The following is a 25,138-nucleotide window of genomic DNA, read 5'->3' on the forward strand; positions in this document are numbered from 1 at the left end:
TAGACTATTTAGACTAAACGAAGGAGTGATTGGTTTGATTATGTAACTAAATACTTAACAAGTGTAAAGACAAATAAAAACAAGTAAGCAAAGTGGATTAATAAGATGATTAAGGCGATTTAGGGACTAGGCATCGATGATTAAGCAAAAGACTTCAATTATAGCTCAATATTAATCTTGACAATCCTAATTATCTAGAGTGATCTCCCAACTAGTTCTAACCCCCTCCCGGACGACTAGAGCGGTAGATTACGGGTCATAGTTGCCGTCCCCGGTCAACTTCTAACCTATAACTCCCAAAAGCACACAAAGATCGACATACTCTCACCCAACTCTCAACCTCCCGGTTATCGAATTGATATGTTTCAAACACCTTATCTATTGCAATTATCCTCTCCCGATTCAAAGTGCAAATTAGAAATGCATCGAATGTGGCCAACAATCCATACAAGAAATAAATCAAGGGTTTGAAAAGATAATGTGCAAATGAACAAACAAGATTTATATTGAGCATAAATAATCAATCCATTACAATAATCATCTAGCCTAATCCCCAAATCAAAGAGAAATTTAGCCTAACATGTTCAAACACAATAAATCAAAGTTAAAGGTGTACATAATGAAAGAGAGAGTAAGAAATGACAAATCCTATTTATGAGCTTCTTCTTCCTTCTCTTCTCTTCAATGGTCTTCAATGGTAGATGGGTGTGTTAAAGGAGGCTAGGGTTTAGTGTGTGGAGTGTTGGGGAAGATGAGTGATGGAGAAGAAGAATAATGAGAGAAAAAGGGGGAAAATGGGGTTTAAGGGCTGAAAAACGCGACTCCGCTCTTTTCCCGCGGTCATGGCCCGCGCCCGTGGTGCTCAAACGTGGGCAAAACTCAGGGAACCCGCGGTCCCGCCCCGCGGCCGTGGGTGGTGACCGTGGGGGGGACCCGCGGTCCCAGCCCGCGGCCGCGGGTGGTGACCGCGGTACACCCCTGGAATTGAGCACCTAGCCCGCGGTCCCACCCCGCGGCCGCGGGTGGTGACCGCGGGCGATACCTTCCCCACGGACGCGTAACAGCGGCCGCGGCCTCTGTGCGCGGCTGACTTTGTCGGCCCCGTTCTCCCTCGTCCGAGCTCCGATTCGGGCGCCGTTCACGCTCATGGATTCCTCTCGAGACGTACTTCGATCCTATGCTCTCACAATTCTCCAATCAACTCTTGATTTGCCCTGAAAATACTCAAAAACTATACCAAGCAATCAAAACTTCAAAAATACTCAAAATTGGGATACAAACATATATATGCAATCAATTCATGGGGAAAAATGACAACAATTCGTGTGATATTGAGGTATGAAATCCATGTTTGTCAAACACGTAAACTAAATGTATGATTCTGCAACTCCACGAAAAATACTCTATCAAATCAAAAGATTATCGAAGCAGCAGCTATAACTCGTTCTTCTCTATGTCTTTTATAGATGTTGTATGCCATAAACCCTAGCTCGATAAGAACTCCTTATGAATAACTAAGATCAAGTTTATCCATAATCTTGATCAAATAATACTTCAATAATCAGAAGATACTGAGTCGTGCAACTTCAATAATCAGAAAATATCTGATAAATTCACGCACGACTGATAAGAAATTCATTGTTCTTCTTCTAAGTAGTACATCTGATGATAATGTATCTGAAGCAGTATTAAATGTAGAAGATACTATCATTGTCTACATAATGACAATCAATAAACAATAGCCAATATCTTTAAAATTTAGAAAATTGCTTATGAAACTTGTTGTAGCCTGAAATTAATGAATTTTGTTGGCTATATAGCTCAATTAAATTTTGTTGAGAATTGCTCGCAGTTGCGCCAAATCGCGATATACTAGTATTAATTGGAAAAAGGAATTAAGAGGAAACACCAACATAAAATAATGACAATCTAGAGTAACACCAGAACATTCAAAATTCAAACTCTAGCTCGTTTTTTCCCTCACTACAGATATCTCCTAAAAAAGGAGACAAATCCATAAATACTTTTTGAGAAAGCGTCGATCCAAAGGATCAGATGAGATGATGAGAACGAGAGAGGCAAAAAAGAGAATGGATTTTGTGTGGTACCGTTTTGCGAGAAAAGATTCATAATATATATTTAGTGTCATTTCTAATTTTGTTGGTATCTATATTTAGATAGTGTCGTATTATCAACTAGATATCCTTCATATAGAAAAAGCATTTAACGTACATGGAAAAGTATAGTAATATAAAAGTTAAGTTTTATGGAAATCTAATAAGGAAAGTGTACTATAGTTTTGAGAGAGAGAGAAAAAAAAATTGAAACAAAAAGAAATTGTGACTTGTGGATAAAAAGGAAAAGCGTGGACTTTGGGGTGGAGACCGTAGGTAGAAAATTTTATTGGGACTTGGGAGGTGCTTGTTAAAATTTCATATATAAATTTATATAAAAAAAAATTGATCAATACAAGAAAGTAATTAAAAGAAATAAATTGATCATCTTTTACCCCTTAATTTGTTTGTGGGGAAGGGGGAACACCAACCCTTATTAAGGATTGGCGATTATATCCGCGGGTTCGACTATTTGCAGATATCCGAACCTAATGAGCGAGCATGGGGCAAATATTTTACAGATCAAAATGGAGACGAATATAAAATATTCTTTTAACTTTTTAATATAGTATAAAGGATAAATATTAGTTTTTGGCTCATCGTTTGAGCGTTTTCTCAAATATATCCCACCCTATGCATAATTACAAAATAATACCCATCGTTTCATTTTTTTCTCGTTTATGGCCCGCAAAAATATTCCGGCTATCTGTAAATGACGTGTTCCGGCCAAGTGTCATGTCAGTAGTACACGTGGAATTAAAATATAAAAGAAAAATAAATATAGAAAACACTTCATCTTTAGATATTTCAAAACTACACCTTCTTCATCACACGTAATTCTTCTATCGTCTTCAATCTTACCTCCGATCAACACAGCACCACGACTCCTCCTCCGTCGCTTCCTTCTCCACCGTCGATTCCTCCCTCCCCCGCCATCTCCTCCGTTGATTAATCCCTCCGTCGCTATCTTCCTCGCCCCGCTTGAAAAAGAATCTCGGCCGTCACTCCCCGCCATATACAATTGCTCAAATCTCTCGCCGTCACTCCCCGCCAGCAGGGGGCAGTTCGAGTGGTTTCTGCGAAACCCTTTTGTGCTTCTCACTTTATCTTTGCTCTTAAGGGTGCGTATGGATTCTTTCTGTAAAAATATTGGTTTCATGTTATTGTTCACTGATGTTTTGTGCGAATTTTGGTGTTTCTTGAAAGATTGAATTTTGTGTTCTTATTATGTTTGTGTTCAGATTCAGCTTTAATTAGCTGCATTCCCTATTGATTCTGAATATATGTTTGGAGTTGTTCAAATGCCACTAATTCGTTTAATTAGGGAGTAAAGGATTTACACACAAATCAAACCAAAGCCTAGATAAAGGGAACAAAATCCAAATATACATAAAGCAAACTTCAAATTCTGCAGAAGAGCCATACAATTCGAATTGGCAACCCTCTCTGGCATTTGGCTTGAGGAGCTTCTGTCTGAACCATGAGGGTATTTACAGTCCTTTCCATATTTGCACCCCCTTGATGTTAGATAATACTGTATATTGCATCAGATAAGAAATTTACAGGAAATGGATAGAGAATGACAAAAGGAGAAAAATCTATGATCCGATAATAAATAGATAAAAAATTATGCAGGAGTTTATTCGAACAAGGGCTTTGTCTTGGTAACTAGATGAAAAGACTCAAACCATCACACTATATCTACTGTCCATTTGCTCACTCCTTTGAGTATTGGTGAAATTATGTTTTGCCGTGTTTGATTTGGTGGATTATTGGTGAAATCTGTTATGCCATGTTTGATTTGAGTTAGGGTTCATTCGTGAGGAAGAAGAGGCGTGATTTCTATATTTATTTTTCTTTTATTTTTTAATTCCACGTGTACTACTGATATGGCACTTGGCCGCAACACATCATTTACCGATAGCCGGAAAATTTTTGCGGGCCATAAACGAGAAGAAAATGAAACGATGGGTATTGTTTTGTAATTATGTTTAGGGTTGAATATATTTGAGAAAAACTGATATTTACCCTTTAAATTAATAGTGCGTACCCATCTTCCAAAAATCTTAAAACCGAATAAATTTACAAGCTACAACGCCTTCAAACAATCCATTAAAATCCCAAAAATTAATACTCGCCATCTTCAACGGTATCATCAAACACAAAAGTTCCAAAACCCTAATCACAATTCGCTTAATTAATCAACTTTGTTTATATAGATCAGTAAAAACCCTAGCAATTTCTCTTCATCGCGTTCATTTTCCATGTTTGAGTGTTCTATCGTATTGGTTGAAGCAACTATATGAATGTATGTTTGGCAAAATCAAGCTATAAAAGTTGTTGAGGATATTCTCATATAAGATAAATCAGAAATTATTTGATTTAAAAGAGTAGTAGTTGGAAATGAGATGATAGACAATAGAGAGGCGAAGAAAGAGTGAGCTCTAATTTGTGTGTGGTTGGGATAAAATGGCGTTGATATCCTGCGATATAGCCTTGGCATCCTTAGCAATGCCAGCCAGCCCTGCCCTCGCAAATCCAGCACAGTAAACACCGTTTTCTCCTTTCCAATGATTTGGAGGTTTCTCCTTCGGCATTCCATCTTCACCAAAAACCCCTCCCTCATCATCCTACACATCATGCATTAATTAATTATAGTATAAGAGAGAGAGAGAGAGAAAGAGAGAGAGACCGTTTTAATGTCACACTATTTTTTTTTATATTTTCTTTTTTTGAAATTAAGATCAGTAATGGTTCCCCATTTCCCCCTTGGTGACTTGAACCCCCAAGCTGTTGGTTGGAGGGGAAGTGTCTTACCAACTGAATTGCACTTCATTATCTGATCACTTGTGTGTACACACAGTGTACTACACTCAATTTTCAAATAATTAATTGTTGCTATTAAATTAAAAATTAATTATAATAGAACCAATCCTAATATATATTTATCAACTAAAAAATTAAACTTTAATTTTTTATAAATCTTAATTATAAAATAAGCAGCCATAATAAATAAAATTATTAATTAAAAATAAAAATTAAGCACTAATTGGATATAATCAATTCTAATATAACAATTGCAAAATTAAATACAACACAGAAGTTAAAATTGATGGAGAAACAGTGGGACACCATAACTTGGGATAGAGGATCGTCTCAAGTGGTCTTGTCACTAGTTAATATACTCTCCTGTTGTTTATTAAGTGTTCTATTTTAATATTTTCTTTATTTTATAATATGTATCTCATTTCAAAATTTGAGAATATAATCATAATATTTTTTCTATTTTATTTTTATTTAATATTTATTAGAACATAGTAATTAATTGTACATATGCATTTATTATGATACTTAATAAAATTACAAATGTAAATTTCTTATTTTATTGATTGTGTAATTTGACGGCTGGAAACACGTAATAAAAAAATGGAGGAAGTATAGTTTTGAAGAAAATTTATATGCATTCGAATGTACAGTGCATTTACCTATAATTAGGATTCACAATCCCAATTAAGATATATTAATCTTTACTAATACTTTGTTAGAGTTTATTATGATAATTAGAATATTTGTGTTTTGATTAGTAATTGTTTGTACCTGCAGCCATGTCCTGACGGTGCTCTTGTAACCAGTGGCGAAAACGATGGCGTCGAAGCTTTGAGTGCGCCCGTCACTGAACGTAACTTGGTTTCCTTCCACCATCTTGATGGATGGGAACACCTGCAAAATGTGTTGTTACGTTTTCTATACAACTAATCAAATTTATATATCACAACAAAAACTTGGAAAATGGAGAATTTGGTGTCGATGTGTCATTAATTTATAATTTTGGTTTGAGGGAAAGATGAACATAACATGAAGCTTAGTTATTTTTTAAAGGAAAAATATATATGTAAAAAAATAATTGATGCTTAAGTTAATTACTTCAAAAGGAACAATTTCATTTTTCTCTAGAAGGGATATAATAATTATCAACAATAAGATTTATAGAAATCTTGAGGGAAATTGAGTGGATTCTTTAATAAAAACATATAATATATTTGATTTTCTAAAAAAGAAGCATATAACTTGCATTTTTCTATGAATCATTGGATCGGAAATGCTCCCTCCGTCCACGAAAGAACTTCATATCTTTCCTTTTTGGGACGTACACAAAAAAACTTACTACCTATTTTTGGACTATACCTACCATTATACTTACTTACTTTTCACTTTTTCACAACCCTCAATATTAATTATAACACATTTTCATCACTCCCAATACACTTAACAACTTTTTCTCTACTCTCAATACACTCAACAACATTTTCTTAAAATTCGTGTCACCCCCTCCTAGGAAGTTCTTTCATGGACGAAGGTAGTAAATTTTATGTTAGAATTAGTTACTTATTATTCTAATTTCAGGCACATTTGCATTTATGGAATAAATTTATTGTGTCCCACTATTAATTTCACTATATTATAACTATTTATTAATTACAAAAAATATATCTCGAATACTCCTCCATCTTAAAATAAGTGTCATATTGTAGAGTTTTTTTTTGGGGGGGGGGGGGTCCTCTTTTAAGTGTCATTGTGGAATTTTAGAGTAAAATTAAGCTAAATTTTCAATTCTACCCATGTCCTTAATATTAGAATTAAATGTATTGTCTTCATTTCTTTCCCACTTCATCTTAAAATTAGGAAATATAATTTAGGGTATGCATGTAAGATTATATGGCATATGACACTAATTAATATTTATGTCACTAATTAATATTTATGTCACTAAAAGTTGGAATTTAAAATAATTATATGCCCTATTTTTGAATTAATGAATCCTAATAATCAATTAAGATTAACTAAAAAATTAGAAAGTATATATATAAGAAAATCCTAATTAGATTAGTGAATCTTAGTTTATTATCTTAACCTTGTGTTAAAATATAGTACTAATAAATTAAAATTGATGAAAAATTATTAAAGTGTATAAAAAATGGAAGAACAAACACATTGGGGTGGGGGGAGCAAAATGTATGATTTTATGTGTGTCGACTTATGCATGCAGCACATAGTGTATATATACTTGGATTTCTCCTGCTTTAATTTTGGCGATGGTTCCGACATCGATGACGGCGGATCTCCCAGTTGCCATTTTTAGAAAGAAAGGCCCCTCCTTGGGCCTCCGAATGCCATATTTGGAAAGATTACCATGTTTCATATTACCTAGAAACACTACCAGGTTATCCACCAGATTCAGCGGCAGATACGAAAGTAATGTCATGCCCAACCTTACCAAATTCTCACTAAGCACGTGCACCTGCAATAATTAAACCAATCCAATATTAATCCCCTCCAAATTCCAATCCCTAATTCAAGAAAACAAGATTTATATGTCTGTTGGTTTAGTTGCACAGTGATTAATGTTTTTGATTAAAAATCTCAAGTTTAAGTTCGAATTAACCGTGACGCTGGATGAGATCTGGTGCTTGATAAATTTTTGTGTGTCATCGTGTCCCACTATATTATCTATTATTTTAATAATATTTTGTATTAAAGTACTATTTTATTTTCAAAAATTTATGTCCTAATTTTGAATTTCTCAACTTTAATAATGAATTATTAATTAATAAAAATAAATGATTGAAAAATATTTATATACTCTATAACTAGATGGAATGAACCCTAGTTAGTAATAATAAAATTAAATTATACTCCTACTATAAGTTAAAATAAAATAGAAAAAAAATAATAAAAAAAAATTGAAAGTAGAATACAAAATAATGTGGAGTAGTACATTAAATCTCAAGTGTCATCTCCGCATTTTAAAATTATTTGTTTGTCCGAGAAAGAAAAAAGAAAAAAACATTTATGACACAATCTCACCGGACTCCGAATGACGACCGACGTCCGGGCACCCCAGTTGGCCAAATCGAGCGCGATCTCCATGCCGGAATTCCCGCTTCCGACCACCAGCACCTCCCTCTCCTCGAACCTCTCCCCATTCTCGTACATGCTGGAATGCAGCACCTCCCCTTTGAAGGAGTGGAGCCCTTGCAGCGGCGGGATAAAACCCTCGCTGTTCTCCCCCGTGGCCACCACGAGGAACTCCGCCACGTACCTCTCCGTGGCCCCGGAGCGGCCGTTCCGGGCCACCACGACCCATTTCCCGCTCTGGAGCGAAGCGGACACGACGCTGCGGCAGCAGAGTGGGCTGACCCCGAAGCGGGCCACGTAGTCGTCGAGGTAGCGGATGAAGGCGTTTCTGGGGATGAAGGTCGGGGAATTGGGCGGGAAGGGCATGTGGGGGAGCTGGCAGAACTCCTTGGCCAGGTGGAGCTTCAGCCGCTCGTAGGCTCTCTTCCGCCACAGCGAGGCGGCGCAGTCTTCTCGCTCCAGCACAATGTTGGCTATGTTTTGGAGGTTTAGGCATGCCGAGGTTGCTAAGCCTGCGGGGCCTGCGCCCACGATCACCACTCTGCTTTTCTGCTCCATTTCACTCTCTTTTTAATTTCTTGGTGTGATCAGCTATGGCGGAAGGGCTTCCGATTTATAGGAGGGGAAAAGCATGGAGTGACAAAACCGATTGCGGAAATCAGGTTACAAGGGATCGGTGCGGCATTAAATTTTATTCAACAAACTTGTAATTTGGAGATCAGGCTTGAGATTTTTTGTTTCTCGATATCTTCTATGTTGCAAACTATATTACATTTTCTTCTACACGTTTAATTTCATATGTCGCAATTCGTGTTTGGAAGGTTGTTACTATAAACGAAAAGAAAAAGGAAAAAAGCTTGACATACAAAATGTACGGCGGCTTCGAAAATTTTAGGATCCAGATTCGGAAAAAAGTTTATATGAAAAATATACCGTCACTACCAAAAATTGAAATACGGAGGGAGATTCGAATTGGGATAATAATTGTGGAATAGAGGAGATCTCAATTTTGTTTTGTATTAATTATAGGCTCTACTTGTGTGAGAACCAAATAAAACCGTTAAATTAATCTTCTATTCAGAGCGTAATCTATCTCTTAAATTTGTAATCATGACATAGTCGAACTCGAACACACCAATTAAAGCGATATATAGAATTGAGTAACTAATTGATCGCTTTTTTTTCGTCTTTTGATAGTTTTAGTAAATGTATGGTGGCTTGGAAAATTTTGATATATGGAAGGAGACCCGAATTGGGATAACACTTGTCAATCGGAAGACTTCGTTTTTGTTTTCTTGTTTTCTTTTTTTCTAGATTAATCATAAGTTGCACGTGCATCCAAACCAGACAAAACACGTGAAATCTTCTATTTCAGAGCGCTGCGTTTTTAATCATGACGTAGTCCGACGCACCAATCAAAGCGATATATAGAATTGAGTAATCAATTGGTCGCTTTTATCCGTCTTTTGATGGTTATGGTAAATGTATGGCGGCTTGGAAAAATTTGACATATGGAAGGAAATCTGAATTGGGATAACACTTGTGAACTGGAGGACTTCGTCTTGTTTTCATTTTTTCTTCATTCTATATCATAGGCTCCACGTGTATCAAAACCGGATAAAGCACGTGAAATCTTCTATTTCAGAGCACGATTTTGTCCAAAGACGTGACTTATCTCACGATTGGAGCAAGGTCGACGAATGAGAAGCTGAGCATTCTAGAAGAGATATACAAAAAACCACCAACGACAAACAATGTACATCTGATAAGATATTTATTTACTCTGAGTATGGCAAATGGTACACTGGTGCAACAACATCTAAATGAGTTTCACAATTGAGCTCGGTTGAGATCAAGTTCGATGAAGAACTACATGTCCTAATAATACTTTCTTCTGTGCCAGAGAGTTGGACTAAAACGGCGATTGCAGTTATTGCCCAGGAGGTTAAACTGCGATATGACTATGTTCAAGATATGATAATTGGTGAAGAAATTCGCAAGAAGGAATCTTGATCTAGTTCGGGGTCAACATTAAATGTGGAGAGCACGGCCAGAGCGATAGGAAGCAGAACCAGGGTAGGTCAAAGCAAGAGGAAATAGTCAATCCAATAAGAATAAGAGTTCAATCCAGTGCTGAAATTAGGATAAATATGGACACTACAAAACTCAGTGTCCAGCACCGAAGAAAGATAAGACGTAGGAGATGTGTTGGTCTTGAGTGTAAGCAGTCTGTTGGAGTCGTGGGAGCTAGACTCTGGAACATCGTTCCATTCGTGCAGTAACGTTGGAATAATGGAAAATTATGTTTCTGGCGATTGTGGAAAAGTCTTCCTTGTTGACGACGAGCCTCTGGAAATCTTAAGAAAATGAGACGTGCGAGTTAGTACCTCCAACAGATCGGTGCTAAAGTTGAATGAAGTCAGATACATTCCTGGCTTGAAGAGGAACTTATTTTCGATCGAACAAGTTAATGTTGAAGGATATACAATGACGTTTGGCTACAGCAGTTGGAAAATTAGCATATGAGCTATGATTGTAGATCGAGGAGAAGAGAAAGGTATGTTGTACGGTACAACGAACTTTAAAGATTGCATTAATATTGCAGAAGTAGTGAACGATGCAGATTTGTGGCATTGCCGGCTTGGCCACGTAAGTGAAATGGAGGAAGGAGATGTGTTCAAAGGGTAGGTTGTCTGGCTTGAAAACTGTTGAAGTTGGCCTGTATGAGGACTGAGTACTCGAAAAATAGAAGAGGTCATTTTCTCGAGAGACGGCAGAACCTTGAAGAAACAGAAGTTGGAGTTGGTCCTTGGTAATCTACAGGGACCAGCGCCTATGAAATCCCTAGCCGAATCAGAGTATTACATGACCTTCATTGATGATTCCACACAAAAGGTATGAATTTTTATTTCTCAAAACTAAATCAACATATTTGATGCCTTTAGGAAGTGGAAAACCCTTGTAGAAACTGGAATAGGGCTGAAAGTGAAATATCTGTCGTCTGATAATGGAGGAGAGTATACCGCAAGTTCAAAGAGTATAGTGTCGAGAATGGGATTCGCATAGAAAAAATCGTGAAAGGAACTCCCCAGTAGAACGGTGTTGCTGAACAGATAAATAGAACGTTGAATGAGTGAGCAAGATACATAAGATTGAAAAGCGACTACCCAAGATATTCTGGGCAGATGCAGTAAACACAACTGCATTCCTAATCAATAGAGGTCATCAGTTTCGTTGTAGAATCGGATAAATGAAGAAGTTTGGACCAGAAAAGAGGTAATCTTGTCTTTCCTATGCATTTTGTTTGTGTTTCTTATGCTCATGTCAATTCTATTGATAGAAGTAAGTTAGATGTGAAGTCTGTTAAGTGCGCGTGTTCATTGGTTATAGTGGTAATGAGTTCAGTTTCAAGCTCTTAGATAAGTAGAAACTGAAAGGTTATCTGTAGTCGAGATGTTGTTTTCAATTAACAAGTGATGTACAAGGACAGATTGGAGGCATCGAGTTCTGGAAATTATGGCTCTAAAGTGGTCAAGTTAGACATCTCAAACTTGAGTGGGAGCAAAGAGAGTCAGAATGTACAAGAGGCTGTTAAAGAAGCGCCAAGGACATGAACATCGAATACTCTACTGCTAATAGAGCCTAGAGAGCGACGAGCGCCTAATAGGTATTCGCCCTCTAACTTTTACTTATTATTTACTGACGGTGGTGAGCCTAAGTGCTATGCAGAGGCAAGACATGGAAGTAATTCGAAGGTGGAAAAATTGTCATGGATCATGAGTTAGCCTCTCTTCTTCTAAATGGCATTTGGCAACTCGTTGAGCTCCCAAATTGGAAGAAAGCCTTACACTGCAAGTGGGTCTACAGAATAAAGATTGAAGTTGGTGGTAGCAAGCGCTAGGCTCGACTAGTTGTCAAAGGGTTTAAGCAGCACCACTATATTAATTATACTGATGTGTTTACCCCTGTTGTGAAACTAACTAGTATTCATATGATGTTGAATATGATGGTTGCAGAAAAGTTGTTACATATATAGATGTAAAGACAACATTCCTTCATGGAGACTTGGAAGAGGATTTATATATAACACTGCATAAGGGATTTGTATTTAAAGGGGAGGAAATGTTTGTATGTAAATTAAATAAGAGCTTGTATGGGTTGAAGCAAGCTCCAAAACAGGGGTATAAGAAGTTTGACAGTTTCATGATTGAGATTGGTTATAACAAATGTTATGTTGACCACTATTGCTACTTTACGAGGTTCGACAAAAGCTATCTTATCCCGTTGTATACGTTGATGATATGTAGATTGTAGGATCCGATTTAACGGAGATGGATAAGTTGAAAAAGCAAAACAAAATTTGGGTATAAGAATCGAGCGGAACAAGTTGGCAGGGAAGTTATATCTTTCGCAGGCCAAATACATTCATAAGATGTTGGAAAAACTTAACATAAAGGATTCGAAGCATGTGAGTATCCCATTGGGTAGTCACTTCAAGCTTTCAAAGAAGGATTCGCCAACTAGCAAGAAGGATCATGCCCAAATGAAGAATGTTCCATGTGCTTTAGCAACTGGTAGAACCATGTATGTCATGATATGCACGAGACCGAATATTGCGCATGCTGTGGGAGTTGTGAGCTGGTTCATGGGTGATCGGGCCAAGCAACATTGATTTATATATTGGTCTCGTTTACTCAAGAGTTGATTGATTTGAACCTATTTGTTAATTTTGTAATCTTAGGATTTTATGCTCGAATTGATTAATAAGTGGACAAAAATGGAGACAGAATTGAACTGAGTGTCCTGAACAAGAATTGAAGTTCATCTCGATACGAGTTCGTGGGCGAAAACGGATCTAAAATCAGACTTCAAACAAAAGAGACGAACCAAAGTAAAAAGATTGTGCAATGCAGCGGCATAGCACACAACGCTCACCGAAGAGGCTGCGCCCGCCTCCTTCAGAGGCCATGGGGTGTCCACGGCGGCCGCCGTCTGGCTGCCACCACCGCCCCTTTACCATATATATATATATATATAAAGGGAAGGGCTACCGTGAAAATACTTTTTAAAATAAAAATAAAATATTTTTTAATGTACGAATTTTATGTAGAACACGTATGAATTCATCCAACAAGGTTACGAATCAACCGTAGATCTTGATAATCTAAGGCTGAAAATTGTTTATATTTTATATTTTAAGAAGTGTTTTTATTTTAGCCCTCCCCTATATATATATATATAGAGAGAGAGAGAGAGGTTAAAGAAATAACCATAAATAAAAAAAGAACAGAGAACCATTTTCAGCCATTCGATCATCAAGATCTACGGTGGATGCATCATCTTGTTGGATGAATATAGAACCTGGGTTCGAATCATGAAGGGAGCATTTTTTTAAATTTTTTTAATGCATTAATTTTAACAGCGAATGCATTAATTTTTACAGTGAATGCATTAGATTTTATGGTTCTCCCATTCTCACAAGTAATGTAGTTCTCTCTAGAACCACACCCTATATATATATATATATATATATATAGGGTTAGTATCTAGTGAGAATTTAATATTTTGTGACACCTAAGAACCATCCTACACCATTGATCTTGTTCAATCCAAAGGCTGGAATAATTAGTTTTTCAATTAAAAACGCTTCCCATTTCTTAATTGTTTCTGCCGGATTGAGTGAATAAGGATATTTTAGTAATTTGAAGATGCACCAAATCAGATGATTCAATTAATGATTTGACAAAATCTCTTAATTACCCTATAGAAGATTTACTCTCTCTTTTAACTTTTCTCATTCACCCATCTCTCCATCGCTACTCTTTTGTCTTCTCTCTTTCATAAATCTTCCATTGAAGAACACTCAATTGTATAAGATTTCTTTGGTCATTGATTTTCGGAGTTCTTCGGCGAACATCGGCGGGGTGAGAATCTTGGAATAAGAATGTGTGAATAATTTATTGTTTAGTATGTTATTCATTACCTTACTGGTGTAATTCTCTTTGAACAAGAAAAAATGGATATTTGTGTTTTTTTAAGTTTTGATATGTTTTATTTTTTGCGGTGTGACGTTTTTTTTTTTTTTTTTACTGAATATCAAACATATGATAGTATATGTTCATATTTTGGTGCGCCCCTCCAGTTTATTGCCTCGCACCTCTAGTTTATTGCCTTCTTGTTTGCTAGTTTTTTTTTTTTTTTTTGATTAATAAGATTTGTTCATAAACATAAAGAAAATGCTATTGAACATACAATTTGAGTTCGTGAACAATCCAATTTGTGTGTGAATATGACAATCTTTGTGCATTTCGGTCTTTGTCGCTGTGATTAGTGTGTGTAATTCTACATACTATTGTTCATGTAATATAAGTATTGTTCATGAAAGTTGCATTGTTCATGCCATTTGTTCGTGTGAATATTTTAAGTATCACTAAATACAACATTGTTCATGCATGTCTGTTGTTCGTGTGAATATTTTAAGTATTATTAACTACAACATTATTCATGTCACTTGTTCGTGTGAATATTTGAAGTATTACTGAATTTAACTTTGTTCATATCTTTGTTTGGATATGAACATGACAAGTGTCTACGGGTAGTTGGTATGCTCATGTATGTTTTATGTGAATGTTTTAAGCATTACTACATATAACTTTGTTCATGTATTTTGTTGGATATGAACATAGCAACTGTTTAAGAAATGTGGCATTGTTCATGTTTGTTGTTTCTTGTTCATATCACAGCAAGACCACCAAATCCAGAAATCATCTTGCAAAATAAGTTAATATAGGCAGAGTAGAAAGGTATGTATTAAGTAACTCGATGAGTGAATACACTTTGTATTTTGCAAAACTAACTTATGAATATTTCCATCTACAAAGTGGAGGAATATAATGCTACAAAAGGCAAAGTTATATCGTGCATACATGGCTAAGAAAGCAAGACTTGAAGCATGTATTTTTTTGGACTTTTTTTTTGTTAATGGTAACATTTTTGGAAGGTTAATCATCATGTGAACATAATTCTTATTCTATGAACAGGAGACGGTTCGACTAGAAGCAAACATGATATCGTTAAAGATCCTAAGGATGGAGGTGGAGAGGCTGCGACTGCTGAAATGATGTGAGAGGAGGACTGCTGAAATGTGCATCTACACATTATCGCGAGTTGTGCAAGAATAGTAACTTCAAGGCTAATTATGTCTTGCTTAGATGAGACAATTCAGGAATATGAACAAGTTATAGACTTTCAACAAATATTATATTATATGTCATATTTCAATAGACCACAGATTCATGATTACATTTGATAATTGGAATCCAAATTTATGCATTTTCATTGTTCTACTTTGCTGACATATGTTTATGTAAATTTATATGTGCAAATATTTGGTTATATATGCACTGTCATTCAACAATAACAATTAATTGACAAGTAAATAATTTTTAAAGTTTTATAAATGATGTGCCATTTTCAAAAGTCATAATAACACAATGAATGAACACACAGTAGTTATACGCAAAACATGATATAATGTTGTTGAATATATGGAAAACATACATGAACAAAAAATATGTTCATTGATTGAAAAATGTTTGTTCATAATATAATATAGTCATGAATAAAAGGATATGCCAACAGTACACAATGCACACACACGACCTGTAATGTCAAAACTGTTCAAACCACAAAATAAGGTAATGAATAAAAACATAACTTCGTCGAACATTTACCTATTGTATGATCAACACTCACATGTAGAAAAAACATAAACAAAAACATAACTTTTCCTAACATTTAACTAGTATATGATAAACATTCATATGTAGAAAAAATATGAACAAGAATATAACTTCATCTAACATTTATCTATTATATGATTAAAACTAATATGTAGAAAACGCACATTGAAAGGTATGATGCGTATCGAACATTGAAAAATAAATTAGAAATAAATTCGAGAACTCTCCTTAATTCAACATTATTTATGTCAACAATTCTGACCACAAGATAATGAATAGAAAAATCAGTAGACGTAGGAACATAAATTTTAGTATAAATGGTGAATGTTGATGGAACTTCTCACGTGAGTAAAGATTAGATGTGATTTGGTCAAAATCATAATTTCCCTAATTAAAAGATATGTGAATGCATGATTTTAGGATAGTCACGGTTACTTGATTAGATAAAATGACTACATTATCCTTTATACCGAAAATAACACATGAATACTTCAATGGATTTGAGCCGTTAGATAGATCAAATCTATGGCTTTGATTTGTTCTTAGGTGTCACAAAAATATGGAGTTCTCACAGGACCCTCCCTCTATATATATATATATATATATATATATATATAGAGAGAGAGAGAGAGAGAGAAGGGTTCAACAGAGAAGCTAAATATTGTGGAGAATAGAGAATTCGCAAAATAAAAACGAACAGATCTATAGTTTTAATGAACAGATCAATGTACCGCATGAACAACAATTTGCCCCGGGTTCGAATCCTGCTGGTGGCGAGTTTTTCTATATTTTTATTAAATACGTCTGTTCATTACTTATGTTGATCTGTTCGTAAAATATATAGATTTGTTCGTTCTCTCGAAAAAGATAATTTTCTGTTGAACTCAACCATATATATATATATATATATATATATATATAGGGGGCGGTTATTCAATAAACCACCCTTATTTTAAGAATTACGAACCAACAAAAATGCATGAATTTTATGTATAACACGCATGAATAAACTGTATAAAGGCATGAATTGCGAAAAATAATTTTTTGCTACCTTTGGGATTCGAACTCAGGACCATGAATTTATCCAACAAGGTGATGAATCAACCGTAGATCTTGATGATCTAAGGGTTGAAAATGGTTCCTAATTTATATTTTAAGAAGCGTTCTTATTTTAGCCTTCCCCTATATATATCATCAAGATCTACGGTTGATTCATCACCTTGTTGGATAAATTCATGGTCCTGAGTTCGAATCCCAAAGGTAGCAAAAAATTATTTTTCGCAATTCATGCCTTTATACAGTTTATTCATGCGTGTTATACATAAAATTCATGCATTTTTGTTGGCTCGTAATTCTTAAAATAAGGGTGGTTTATTGAATAACCGCCCCCTATATATATATATATATATATATATATATATATATATATATATATATATAGGGAGAGGTTCAGGAAAGAACCATAAATAAAAAAAGAACGGAGAACCATTTTCAGCCATTCGATCATCAAGATCTACGGTGGATACATCATCTTGTTGGATGAATGCAAATCCTGGGTTCGAATCCTGAAGGGAGCAATTTTTTTATTTTTTTGAGTGCATTAATTTTAACAGCGAATGCATTAATTTTTACAGTAAATGCATTAGATTTGATGGTTCTCCCGTTCTCACAAATAATGTAGTTCTCTCTAGAACCACACCCTATATATATATATATATATATATATATATATATATATATATATATATATATAGGGGAAGGCTAAAATAAGAACGCTTCTTAAAATATAAATTAGGAACCATTTTCAGCCCTTAGATCATCAAGATCTACGGTTGATTGATCACCTTGTTGGATAAATTCATGGTCCTGAGTTCGAATCCCAAAGGTAGCAAAAAATTATTTTTCGCAATTCGTACCTTTATACAGTTTATTCATGCGTGTTATACATAAAATTCATGCATTTTTACTGGTTCGTAATTTTTAAAATAAGGGTGGTTTATTGAATAACCGCTCCCTATATATATATATATATATATATATATATATATATATATATATATATATATATATATATTGCGAGTCAATTCAATTGGTGTTTTAAGTTGAGTCACAAAGCATGTTGAGTTGAAGTATCATAACATTTGTCACCTATTAAAAAAAAGACCTTACAACTAATGAGGAGGATATTGTGAAGTGAGAATACAATTGACATGTTCACTAAAGTAGTGACCTTAAAGAAATTGAACCTATGCATAGCTTCAATTGGCCTTGGAACTTGAAAATGAGCCTATAGGCGATGCTAGGCGGATACGGAAGGAGAACAAGAATAAGAAGATATGGATACTTGGAGTTGAGTCTCTAAGTGGGAGATTGTTGGAATATTGAAGTTTTTTCAGCTGATGTATAATCCGTTAATTAGGTCCGAATGATTAGAGTTTAATTACTCCTATTATAAATAGTTGTGTTTTCTCTGTATCTTGTATCTAAAATATCATAGTGAAAAACCTGGTTTGATATCGCCCCCGAATGTAATTACATATCGTAATGAATTAGATAAACAATTCTCGTGTATTCTTTTAATTGCTTTCATGATTTTTGCTTGTGTTATTTCCTAAGAAATTGAACCGGCCAAATTTTTGTTCAAATCAAACCGAACTTCACTTTAGTTACAATTCAGTTATCAATTATTTTATAATGAAAATTATTACTCAAAATAGCCAAAAGCTATAATAAATCAAAATAAATTCAACATCAAACAAATAAATATGAGATGTAATTTAACATATTAAATATCTTAGCATTTACTCCATTTGACCACAAAAACTAGTCCTAGAAGGGGACAACACGAATTAAAAATGGTTAATGTATTGTGATGGAGAAAGAGTCTCACTTAAAAAGTACTTCATACGTTCCAACTTTTAGTATCCAATTTTCTTGTTTTGGTCATCCCATATTTTAGTATCTATTTCTATTTTTAGTAAAATTATCGAGACCCTTGCTCCACTCTTATTATTTTGAATTTCCATTTTAGTGTCATAAGTGCCAAAATGACCATTTTACTTGGTTTTATTTTGAATTTCCATTGGCACTTTTGGCACTAATAGTGCCAAAAGTGCCAATGGAAATTCAAAATAAAAGTGCCAAAAGTGCCAACGGAAATCCAAAATAAAACCAAAGTAAAATCTTGGCACTTATGGCACTAATAGTGCCATAAGTGCCTAACCCGACTCGGCACGCGACTCGCGTGCCTGATCCTACCTGGTCCGCCTCATTAAGGATAAAAACGTCCAAATCAATAAAAATGACCAAATTTTATGTTTTTTCAATGTGTGACCATAAATTGTGTTTTATGCTTCATTTTGGCTACTTCAAAATTTTACTCTATATATATATATATACAGTACTAGATCGAAAATAGTTATTTGGAGAAACTATTCTATATATAAAGTTTGGTAATAAACATTTGAAAATTAAGCATACAACCAAATAAGAATTTTGAGATCAAGTAGTACATATAACTACTGACAATTTAAAGACGGGTTCATGTGCGAGTTAAATGATAATTGTTTTTTTTTTTTGGAAGGGGAGGTAATTAAATGATAAATGTTATAAAACTTATAAACTCATCTAATTTAATTGTTAGGATATAAAAATTAATTAAAATATGAGAAGTCCAAAAAAAGAATCTTTTTAGGATTGAGCTTCTCAAATCTTAGCCTAGTCAATTGAGTCGAATGTTTTAAGTCAAACAATAGATTAATTGATTTAATTCGACATTCAAAGTTCAAGAGAATTTGTCAAAAGAACGTTTTACGTAGTATTAAACATAAAAAATTACTCCCCTCCGTCCCACTTAAATTGACACACATGTCTTTTTTGTTTATCCCACTTAAATTGGCACTTTCTTAAAATAGTATATAGTTCTTATTTTCTCTACACACATAAAATAAGTGGATCTTACATACTTTACACTCTTAACCATGTATTCTTAATCTTCGTAGCCCAACTCAAAAGTGTCAATTAATTAAGTGGGACGGAAGTAGTAATAACTATTTATCAATTAATATTTAAAGTGTTTAATTAGTGATTCACTAGGAGATATCTGAATTCATTCCGAGCCAAAACAGTCCACCACGAAATAGGGAGGAATTTCATGCACCTGATTTATGTTGGTAAGAATATTTTGGTTCGTAGCTACACATGTCACAGACTTCACCACATATGCATCACCAGAATACATCTATCAGTTACAACTTTATTTTGTTGCTCTTTTTTTATTTATAAGGAAGAATGCATGAAGGTATATATGACATATGCATTGTGACGAAGGGATTGCGAAAATCAGCAGGTTACAATGGATCGGTGCCGCATTGAATTTTGTTAAACAAAGTTAAATTTTGAGATCAAGTTCCGATTTTCATTTGATGTTGCAGTTTATGTACTTCAATTTATAGAAAAAATAAAATAAATCAAACTTAGATTTTTATATAATTTGTATTAGCGACGCTAATAATAATTTTTTAGGTATTAAAATCAAAATAAATGTATAAAAACAAAAAAATGCTATTGGTAGACTAAACAAGAATTATGCTCACGAATAATGTTCACGAATGTTCAAATCCTATGACTGATATTAATTTATTCAAATTTATCGTGTAAAATTAAGTAAAATAACAAATAACCAACTACTCTAGAGCTCAACTTTGTAGCATTTTCCTAATTAAGTTTATCATTCCTATTACAACGAATAGCAATTTGAACTTAGCAAATGCGTATCAATACCTCATCCGCTCTTGCTCTTTGTTGAAATCTTCTTGCATTCCTTTCAAGCAAGATGTGATACAGTGTAGTAGCAGCAGCAACACGATACATCAATTGTTTCTCTGTCTTTGATCCACATTAACTGTGTCTAGCATGTACACTTTTTCATTTTCTCAGCTTCTAATGCTTCCATTAATCAAACCACACCATGTCATGATCTGACTCCAAACTCGAACAGAATAGCAACATGTAAAGAACATATATATTTTTAAATCTCGATCTGCTTGTCAATTTTTTTGAAGCAATCATACTTTTTTTTATATAAATTACACAAGAAAATAAAAAAAAATTAAAGATCGCACGATGGTGAAATCAAACTCAGGACCTCATGCTATCGACATTAACCACCTACCGCTAGACCAACACACACTAAGATTTGTTCATTTATATTAACCATTTTCTAAAAACGAACATCGAGAGATATGCTGTCATCGATGTCGGAATCGTTGCCAAAAGAAAAATAGGAGATCGATATCCAAGTATGTGTATGTTATGTATTTTACTTTAGTATTCCTAGCTCCCCTTTATAAAGGTGAGTAACTATGGTACAAATCTCAATTTCTTTCTTCCACAATTCAAAAGAGGAGAACAAAAAAAAGAAAAAAAGAAAAAACATTTTCTTATTATTTGGAGGAAATATATATTTCTTTATTCACCAACTCAAAAAGAAAAAGGAAAAAAAAAAAGGAAAAAACATTTCTTATTATTTGGAGGAAAATGACTATCCTAATTGGAAAGACAATACTAATCATATGTGCAGTGGCGGATTTAGAGGTGCTTAAAAAAAAAGAGGAGAAAAACATTTTCTTATTATTTGGAGGAAAGATTTCTTTATTCACCAACTCAAAAAAGAAAAAAAGGAAAATACACTTTCTTATTATTTAAAGAAAAATGACTATCCTAATTTGAAAGACGATACTATATATGCAGTAGGATTCAGAGGTACTGTTAAGGTCAGCTGAAGGCTGAAGCACCCCCAAACTAATATTTTCTAATCTTTTATTATATTTCTTATTTAAAAAAAATATTTTATTGTAATACCCGTGCTTTTGATGACGTGTTTAATTGCTTAAGTTTGAGTAATTAGGGTATAGATCCCTTGTTTGATTACTTTGTAAAGAGATGAGGAGTTATATGAAGTTTTTTTTTTAAAGATGTTGAGATGTTCTTTTGATGATGTTTGGATGATGTGAGATTTTATATCCGAAATTGAGTTTGAGTATTCGAATAATTCGAGATAATTATTTGAATGAGAACGGTGAACTCGGAAGTGAGATCTGAGTCCGTTAAGACGTTTTTGAAAATTTTGACTTTTTGACGATGAATAGTAAAATACTGCTATTTCGTCTTTTTGTCGACTTTCAAAATCTTACGTGCACGTCGTCGAAAAATATTCTTAGTTTTTCGATACGAGTCCAATAATGAAAGTTTTTATTTTTGGACGACGAGTGAATAGTGAACTAGATTTTCTCGATAAACGAACCGAGCTCGTTTATCAGAATTTCGAGAACGAGCTTGTGTTTTCTATATTTATATAGAATTACGAGTGCAATGAAAGTGAGTAGAGGTTGAGAGGGCGAGTAACGAAGAGTATGGGTAGTTAATCGTTAAAACGAGACGAAACGAGATATTTAACGACTAACGGGTTAATATCCTAAATATCTAACCTACCCTACCCCTAACCACCCCCCCAACTGCCCACTATCCCTCTATCTCACCTAACTCACGCTGCACACACAACACACACACTAATTTGTGCTGCACACACACTAAAACACATTAGAAACACACACACACTTCACGTTAACACCATTTCTTCGGTGTTCAAGCTTTTGACTTCCGATTTGAGCACCGAGACGAACGCCGATCATCTTTTCGATCACGTATCTAAGTAGGTAAGATCTCTACCTACGTTTTGATGGTTTTCTTTTCGATTTTCGTCGACGTCGAAAAACGTCGATTCTCGACTTTATTTTGAAACGACGTCGGATCGTCGTGAAATTTTAGTATGTTGTTCTTGGGTAGATGTTGAGCATGTTTAATGAAGGGAGTAAGAACGGAACGAACCGTAGCTATGAAACCCATGAGGGCAGCCCCGTTTTTCACATATTAGCTTGTCTTTCGATTTTTGTTTGATCGTTTTGACTTGATATTTGTGCTTAGGGGTATGCTAGGATCGATATATATTAAATTCGTATTTTTCCAAGCACGAAAATTTTATAAGTTTTTAGAGTATGATTATTTAAATTCGTGAAGTTTGGGACGTTGCATAATGAATATTATTGCGTATATGTGTTCTACGATATCACATGAGCATGCTAGATTAATTTGAGAATTTTTGAGAAATGTTAGAAACGAGAAGCATGAGGACCGAATGGTTTGATGCCCGGATGTGAATATTTGATTTTTATTTGAATGATTTGAGTTTATATATGTGTTTATATTTATTAAATATTGCACGTATAATTTACTTAGATTAATTTGAACACCAAGGTTCAAATTTGATGAAGGCCGTGAGTCATAAGGCCAAAGACGAGCGATGCTCGATTTTAATTGAGTTATTTTGAGCATGCCAATGTGTTTAGAATAATTAAAAATATTTGTATTTAAATTTTTGGAATTTATTTCCATTAAATACAAATTTTCTAATTATTCGATGATTTATTAAGTTGAGATATGTGGAGTATGTGAAGTCATGTAAGTGAACTAGCAGTGCATATGAGTTAATGCTATGTTAGTAAGACTATATGAATTATTTGAGTATTTATGAGATGAGCATGATTAGTAAGTTTTTGAGCTTTTTGAATTGCATGATAAATGCATATAAAATGGCTAAGTATGAGAAATTAGCATGGATTAGATTTATTAGTTTAAATGAGATAAATAAATTAGAGAAGCATGTTAATTAATTAAAGTTGGAATTTAGTATTTAATTACAAGGTCCGAGATTTAATCGAGAACTATGAGCATGATAAATTGTTAAGATATAATTTATTATTTGAGTTTGATATCGATTATGTGTCTAAATGGAGTGAGTGTGAGAGTTATGATTAACGCACATAAATGTTGGTATCTGACACTCGAACAATTGGTGTCGAGTATAAATGATAGTTTACTGATAAAGAGTTTTGATGATTTTGAATTATTTGGTTTGCGTTGAAAAGATGTCAAGATGTTAAGTTTTGAGTCGAGAGACGAGTTCACGTAGTGAGATTCACGCGTTGAAATCTCGTGGTTGACATTATATATGAATAGGTCATGCCGAAATTTTTAGTGAAATTAGGATTTGAGCATAGTCAATTCTTGTTGACCCGTGACTCAAATACATGCCTAATGGATAGTTTAACTTCTAATTGGTTAATTAGACGAGATGAGAGCGAATAGATCTGCTAAGAAAGTGGACTTTTCGATGTGTTAAATATTTCTTTTAATTGAAGAGCTGCTAATTATAACATAAGGATGTTATAATTAATGAGTAATGACGAGAGATAATAATTGTTATATTGATTAACAATCAAGAGAGATGAACATTAGAGATACTAATGTTTCATAAAAGAGATTAGATTATTGATCGAGGTTTCTTTTATAACTTCTCATCAATTCTTCATAACAATGAAGGTCCTTTTGGGAAGTAACGACTTGAGGGAGAGAGTGACGTTACTCATTGATACAGAGACACAACGAGGTGGGCATTACTTTTACTATACGTATATAGAGATCCCCTGCGTGTCGTAGGCCTCTTATACGAATGAATGCATGAGATGAATTAACTGTTAATTTCAGTTTTATATATCTATCAAACGAGTTTAATGCTACCTTGGAACAAGTTATTTCGTGACAAATCTTTGAACTGGAAAATATTACAACTGTTGTCTTGCCATAAAATGTTTAAATTTTAGTATGATATCTATCTGCTTTGGCTTTGCCAATGATGCAATCGAATTCGGGTCCTGAGCAGTTGATAGCTATCCTGCCAGGGCTAGTGTACACCAGTGACCGTGAGTCATCTAGCGGGTTGGCCGGTCAAGTGACCGTGAGAGGTGGCCACCTCTCCGGCACACAGTTCCAGATATGATAGATTACAAGAGAACTTAGTCTGCAGACGAACTTTAAGAATCACAAATGAATTTAGTAAGCTTGGGTCTTTTTAGCGAAAAACTCCCTTGCTGTACTGTTTATGATGGCATGACAATTTACAGTTTTGAAGTATGTATTTTTATACCTAGGCATACGTGCCCACTGAGTGCTTTTGTACTCAGCCCTGCATATGTTTTCTAAATGTGCAGGTTGAGCTGATGTGATGATGGTGCTGCAATGAGCGGAGTCTCCAGGGTTGTTAATAAATAGTTAACCTGTCTAGAATATGTCTTCATACATATGTCTAGCTACTTTCCGCTGCAAGATGTTGTTGATGTTATAGTATGCTATGTCATACTTTGAGTCTTAAGAGAATGGTTTCATATGATGTATAACTTAATTAATGATATTAATTAAGTTTTATGTTGTCTTTCATAGACTGTTCAAAAGAGTATTAATGAGTAAATA

General features: G+C 34.4%; 1 protein-coding gene across 1 annotated transcript; it reads right to left on the reverse strand.

Moving 5' to 3' along the window:
* Positions 1–4,558: 4,558 nt before the first annotated feature.
* Positions 4,559–8,588, reverse strand: LOC131009630 (probable indole-3-pyruvate monooxygenase YUCCA11). The gene is made up of 4 exons (XM_057937044.1): positions 7,980–8,588; positions 7,180–7,413; positions 5,712–5,834; positions 4,559–4,744 (listed from the first exon to the last, which is right to left on the reverse strand). Exons 1-4 carry the CDS (start codon positions 8,586–8,588, stop codon positions 4,559–4,561), a joined length of 1,152 nt encoding a protein of 383 aa, XP_057793027.1.
* Positions 8,589–25,138: the final 16,550 nt, after the last annotated feature.

This window comes from Salvia miltiorrhiza, chromosome 2, assembly GCF_028751815.1.
Source record: "Salvia miltiorrhiza cultivar Shanhuang (shh) chromosome 2, IMPLAD_Smil_shh, whole genome shotgun sequence".
In the NCBI taxonomy this organism is placed as follows: Eukaryota; Viridiplantae; Streptophyta; class Magnoliopsida; order Lamiales; family Lamiaceae; genus Salvia; species Salvia miltiorrhiza.